General features: G+C 63.7%; 1 protein-coding gene across 1 annotated transcript; it reads right to left on the reverse strand.

Moving 5' to 3' along the window:
* Nucleotides 1–2698: 2698 nt before the first annotated feature.
* Nucleotides 2699–4959, reverse strand: LOC113238549. The gene is made up of 2 exons (XM_026475374.1): nucleotides 3595–4959; nucleotides 2699–3541 (listed from the first exon to the last, which is right to left on the reverse strand). Exons 1-2 carry the CDS (start codon nucleotides 4957–4959, stop codon nucleotides 2699–2701), a joined length of 2208 nt encoding a protein of 735 aa, XP_026331159.1.
* Between the last annotated feature and the right edge of the window lie 801 nt (nucleotides 4960–5760).

Consider the following 5760-nt stretch of genomic DNA (forward strand, 5'->3'; position numbering starts at 1 on the left):
TAGGGGGGATCCGCCAAGCCCTCTTTCCACCGGTCCCGCATGCGCTGCGCCGCGAGGCGGCGCTCCCGCTCCACCTCTTGGGGAGCGGGTCGCTCGCCTCGGTCCCTCATTCCCCGCCGGTAGGTGCGGACCGCCGCCAGGACCTCTGCTTCGAGGTCCCACGGCGGAGTACCGGCGAGGACGCATGCGGCAGCGCAGGCCACCGTCATGTACGCCCTGCACATTCGCAGGGCGACCACCCTCTGGGGCCTCCTCAGCAGCGACTTCGTCGCCGCTGATAAGGCCCCACTCCAAATGGGAGCCCCGTATAAGGCCATACTCCGGGTCACCCCGGCGTATAGCCTTCTGCATGGGGCTCCCGGCCTCCCGAGGTTGGGCAGGAGCCTGCTCAACGCCGATGCGGCGCCCACTATTCGGGGAGCAAGTTGCCGGAAATGCTCCCCGAAGTTCCATCGCCGGTCCAGGACAAGTCCCAGATATTTCATCTGGGACTTGACCGGGACCGATACTCCTGCGATGGAGATGTGGGCGCCTGCCGGCACCGCCCAACCTCTACCCCTCCCGCCGAAGACGGCCACATCCGTCTTCGGCACGGCGACCTCGAGCCCCAGCAGTTGTATTCGGCGGACCACCATGTCCGCCGCTACTGAGGCTCTTCGGGCCGCCTCCTGGAAGGTGGTCCCCCGGACGGCTACCAGCGTGTCATCGGCGTACGCGATGACCGCCGTCCGGGGAAGCAGCGCGCCCCTCAGCACCCAATCATACCCCAGGTTCCACAGTAGTGGTCCTAATACGGACCCCTGGGGTACTCCGCACCTCATTGGGCGCTCGGCGCGCCTCCCTTCCCTCGTCTGGTAGAGCACCACCCTGTCCTCCAGGTAGTGCTCCACCAGACGGCTGAGGTACCTGGGAATATTATGGTACCTCAGCGCCTCCCTGATAACGGCGAAGGGGAGAGTGCCGAAGGCGTTGGCTATGTCCAATGACACAGCCACCACGCCTTCCCTCTCGCCGTTACCCTCCTCCACGATGTGTCGCAGCGACTCCAGGGCGTCCAGGGTGGAGAGTCCAGCCCTGAACCCGTACTGCCGCTGCGACACATCGGGGCCTGTCCCCCTCAAGTGTTCGTTGATCCTGGAGGCGATGATTCGCTCCAGGATCTTCGCCACCTCGTCCAGCAGGACGAGGGGCCTGAACCCCGAGGGGGAGTCCGCAGGTCGGCCCGGCTTGGGCACCAGGACGAGCCTTCCCTCCTTCCAGCATCTCGGGAACAACCCCGTCCTCAAGCAGTCATCCATGAGATGCTTGAGGCGGGTCCCGAGATGCTTCAGGGCAATGCGAAGGACTCGTCCCGGTACCCCGTCGGGGCCGGGAGCCTTCTTCTGCCCCCGCAGCCGTCCCACCGCCCACTCCAACTCCCCCTCGGTGATTTCCGGGGGGGGTTCCTCAGTCTGCCCCCCGTCTGCTCTGGGGGGCACCATGGCCGGTGGGGTGAAGGGCTGCGGTTCGGGGAAAAGGCCCACCACCACCCGGTTGAGGAGATCCAGCTCCAGTGACTCCATGGGAGATGCGCCGTACATTTTGTTGCGCACAACTTTGTACGGCCTCCCCCATGGGTCCGCGTCCAGGGTGGCCAAGAACTCCTCTTTCGCAGAGTCCTTGGCCTGTCCTATTGCGACCTTCAGGGCCTGCCTCGCGCCCTGAAGGGCGCTGTGGAGCCTTCTCTCCTCACTTGGGGTGTGGCGCCTGCGGCGGCATCGGCCGTAGGCCCGCCGGGCCGTGGTACTGGCGGTGCGGAGGTCCCCAATTTCTGCGGTCCACCAGTACACACTCTTTTTGCCCGGGGTCCCTCTGACCCTAGGCATGGCCCGCTCGCAGACGGCGGTCAAGTCTTCCCTGAACTTGACCGCCCTCTGCTCCACATCGACGGTGGCCGGTGGGGGGGGGCACCACGCCTGGACCATGGCTGCTTCCTCTGCGAGCTCAGGGTCCAGACGGGTGAGTGCCCATTTGGGAAAGCCCCTCCCGGGGGCCGTGTTGGAGGCCGTCGTGGGCGGCGCATGGGAGACCCTCATCCGTATATATTTATGATCGGAGAGGGTCTCCTCGTCCTCCAGGACCTGCCAGCCGCATACTCGCGCGGCTAGTGAGGGGGTCGCAAAGGTGATGTCCACGATTGACCCCCCATTTCGCCGCACGCACGTTTTGGCATGGCCCCGGTTGAGGACGACCAGCCCTAAGGCTGCCGCCCAATCCTCCAACTTTGGCCCTCTGGCATTGGTGACCGGAGAACCCCACGCCGCGCTCTTGGCGTTGAGGTCCCCCAACACCAACACCGGCGTCGGAGCTGCCCTCCTCACCGCCCTCTCTAGGGTCTCCAGGAATGCCTGGAATTGGGCCAGGGAGCGGTTTGGAGAGAAGTACACCCCAATTAGGATGACTTCTCCCCACCTCGCCGCCACGAACCCTGACCCGCGTTCCTTCACCACTAGAGGGGGGGAATTTCCGGCAGTCGACGCTACTATGGCCACCGTCTCCTCCCGATCCCCCGCCCAATTCCCCCGCGGGGGGACAAAGTATGGCTCCGCCACAGCAGCCACCGCAACCCCCCACTCCGCCATGGCCTGGACCAATAGGTCCTGTGCCCTGGCGCAGTGGTTGAGGTTGCCCTGCAGTATAATATGGTGGCGTGCTGGCATTACTGCTCCATACTTTGTCCCTCAATAGGGGGGGAGCCTAAGGTCCCCGCCGGCTTGCCCTTAGTGGGAGGGGGAGCGCAAGATCGCCCCCCCATTACGTGGTCCGCTGGACGACGAGCCGCGGTGCATACAGAGCACCGCGGGGTTGCCGTGCACCCAGAGGCCGAGTGTCCGACCTGGCCACACCTGAAGCAGAGCCCGCTCCTATCCACACTGGACGGGCAGAGGGCTCTGGTGTGGCCAATCCCCATGCACCTGAAGCAGCGCATGGGGAGGGGCTCCATCACATGGACCCCGGCGGAGGACCACCCCACCAACATGCGGCCGGCAGCCGCCACCCGTTGGGCTGCCGTCACCGGACAGCGGACGATGGCTGACCCTCTCCCGTTGGGGGCCAGCCTGATGGCTCCCACGCTCACGGCGGACTGGGGGCATTGGCCTTTCGCAGCCACCACCGCCTGGATCTTCTCCGGGGTCACCGACTCGTCAAGGCCGGTGACCCTTAGATCGGCGGTTTTGGTAGGCCGCGTTACTGTCGCCAGCCCCCCGATCACCTCCTCCAGCTTGGCCGCCAGGGTGTCGGCCTTCTCGGCGCTAGTCGCTCCGGGCACCTCGACTATGCGGGCACCTGTCTGGGTGTTCCGCACCCGTACGTGCGGGATGCCGAGGCTGCCCAAATCGACCGCAGCGGTCGCCGCCTCTAGAACCCCCTTATAGGTGGCCCCCTTTTCCGCCACCGCTTCGGGCCTCAGCGTGATCACCACCGCCGATGATTTCGGTGGTGGCGAGAGCCCTGGGTCTGGGCGCCGTCTTGGGGGCCGCCTTGGCGGGGGCCCGTGCCGCTTGGGGGGGCGGCAGCTGCCGTTTTGGCCTTTCTGGCCTTGCGACCGACTACCTGTGACCAGGGCGTTTCCGCCTGGTCAGTCGGCGTGGAGGCTGCCGCGTCAGGGGCGGTAGGGACGGCGAGAATGGCGGGAAGTACCGCAGGAGGGGTGGCAGTAGCCTTCGGCGGGGGAGCCTTCCTCTTGGCCTTCTTGTTGGGCCGCTGGCCAGCAGGCGCGTTTCGGGCCAGGGAGGGGCCCGGTGTCGACTCGGGGGCCGCGGCGGAGGGAAGCAACCTCGGGGCGGCTGCGGCGACGGCGATGGCGGCAGGCGTCGCCTCGGGTGCCCCTGTTCTGCCGCCCAGAGGGGGGCGTAGGTACTCCGCGGGGAGGCGTCTTTCGATATCCCCCAGGCGGGCGTCCATCATATTCCTCATCGAGGAGAAGATGTCCCGCCTGAGATCGTCGATGGCCTCCCTCACTCCCGCGTGCATCTCCGCGGAGCTACGCGGCGGTGGGGCCACCTGTGCCTTGGCCTTGGCCATGGCAGAGGAGTAGGCCCCTCTCAGGGCCTTCATCTCCGTCTCCAGGGCAGCGAGCTGTCCCCTCATCCGGCGGTTGTCTTCCGACATCCGCCGCGCCGCCTCCGTCGCCGTCTCTCCACGGTGAAGGAAATCGACGGCTCCTTCTACCTTTCTGACGGCCTCTTTTATGGCTTTGACCACCGTCCCCTTGAGGTTAGAGGACTTGGCGGTCTCCGCCAATATTGCTGCGAGGCCGTCTCGTGCCTCCTGGGCCAGGGTCTCTCGCATGAGGCCCGCCGTGCCATCGGGTTCAGCCTCCCCGGCCTGATCCCGACCCAGGGCCTCCTTGAAGAAGGCGGCGTCCGCTTCGTTCTGGAGGGCGTTCCACTCTGACGAGCTGGAGCGCCCCCTCCCTGCCGTCGCCGCACCGGGGAAGGGCTTCCCGGGGCCTCTAGTTCTGCCCCTACGGGCCGTGTTAATCTTTGGAGCCCTTTCGGGCTCCATAGATTCGTTCGACGGGGGGGCGGCGCGCTTGGGGGCCCTTGAGGATTCCTCCTCTCTGGCCGACCCGGAGCGCGATACCGCGCGTGAATTCCCCTCCGAGAGGGTGGATTCTACGTCTGAGGAGGCCGAGACCATCCTCTCACCCTCCGACTCACAGTCGGAGAGAATCCTCACCTCCATATTGGAGGCCTTCGAACCATTGTTTCTAAGTATAGTCCTATTGTTTGCTAAATCGGAGTCCATTGAGCGTGTGCGCATGTTGTGTTCACGAGAGTCGGCTTCCGGCCGACTCACGAGGCAGTTTTTGCCCCCCCCAGAGTACGAGGGGCTGCCACCCGCCGAAGCGGATGGGCGGGATTCCCCCTTTCGGGGACCCGCCTGGGGACTATTTTCAAAACTAGCCTTTTCCATTTTGGTTTTTGCTTTGAAAGGGGGGGAGCTCCCCACTGGGGCGCCCTAACGACTGGATACCCTCCAGCCATTCATCCCATCGCCGGGCGCTAGAGCTTAGGATTGGGGTAATTTTTATAGAGGTTTTCTTCCTCGTGGCCCTCCTCTCAATGAGGAGGACCCCCGGTCCCGCTCAATGTAGGATTACGGGTTGGCCGGAGCCGGTCTGGGGACCGGACACCGCCCACCGTCTCGGTTGCGGGTTGGATAGCGCCGGACAGAACCTGTGCTATCTTCCCTCCCTCCCTGCTGGTTTTGGTCCGCGCCGGCCGAAGCCGGTAGCTCCCATATCTGGGAGCCGTTCCCCTATCCGCCACCTGGGGACGCGTCCGATGGCAGACCAGCAACTGCACACGGAGTATTTAACACCCTCAACAAAAGGGTGTTATTTGAAATGATACATTTTAACTGGGTTTATTTATATATTTGGCAACTTAACCAAGACAGTGCCTTCCTACGAGATGGTCTGCAGCTACGACAAGTGGAAGCAGGTGAAGTACAGGTTTATGGCTATGCAGAAGCAGTAACAGGTAACGTACGCCCGACTTTTAGGCGGACTAAACTATCACGTCTCACAAATGGATTCTACTTGTGAAAGCTAACTCGGAAGCGAGGTGATCCACATCTATTTTCTTTTCTTTTTTTATGCGCCAAAAAGCCCAGCTGAAGGCTTTTTAACTCGATCGCCACGCCATCTATTACGGTTAATTCCAACTAAATTTGCGCTCGTTGGAATTTATTGTAAAGTTTGGTTACTACGTT

Source organism: Hyposmocoma kahamanoa, unplaced genomic scaffold (assembly GCF_003589595.1).
Source record: "Hyposmocoma kahamanoa isolate Upper Pololo Valley unplaced genomic scaffold, ASM358959v1 96743, whole genome shotgun sequence".
Classification (NCBI taxonomy): domain Eukaryota; kingdom Metazoa; phylum Arthropoda; class Insecta; order Lepidoptera; family Cosmopterigidae; genus Hyposmocoma; species Hyposmocoma kahamanoa.

Coding starts and splice junctions, on each gene's coding strand:
- LOC113238549 (XM_026475374.1), bottom strand. CDS start 4,959: ATGGAAAAGGCTAGTTTTGAAAATAGTCCCCAGGCGGGTCCCCGAAAG. Junction 3,542..3,594: donor CGGAAACGCCCTGGTCACAG/GTAGTCGGTCGC, acceptor CGCCCCCCCAAG/CGGCACGGGCCCCCGCCAAG.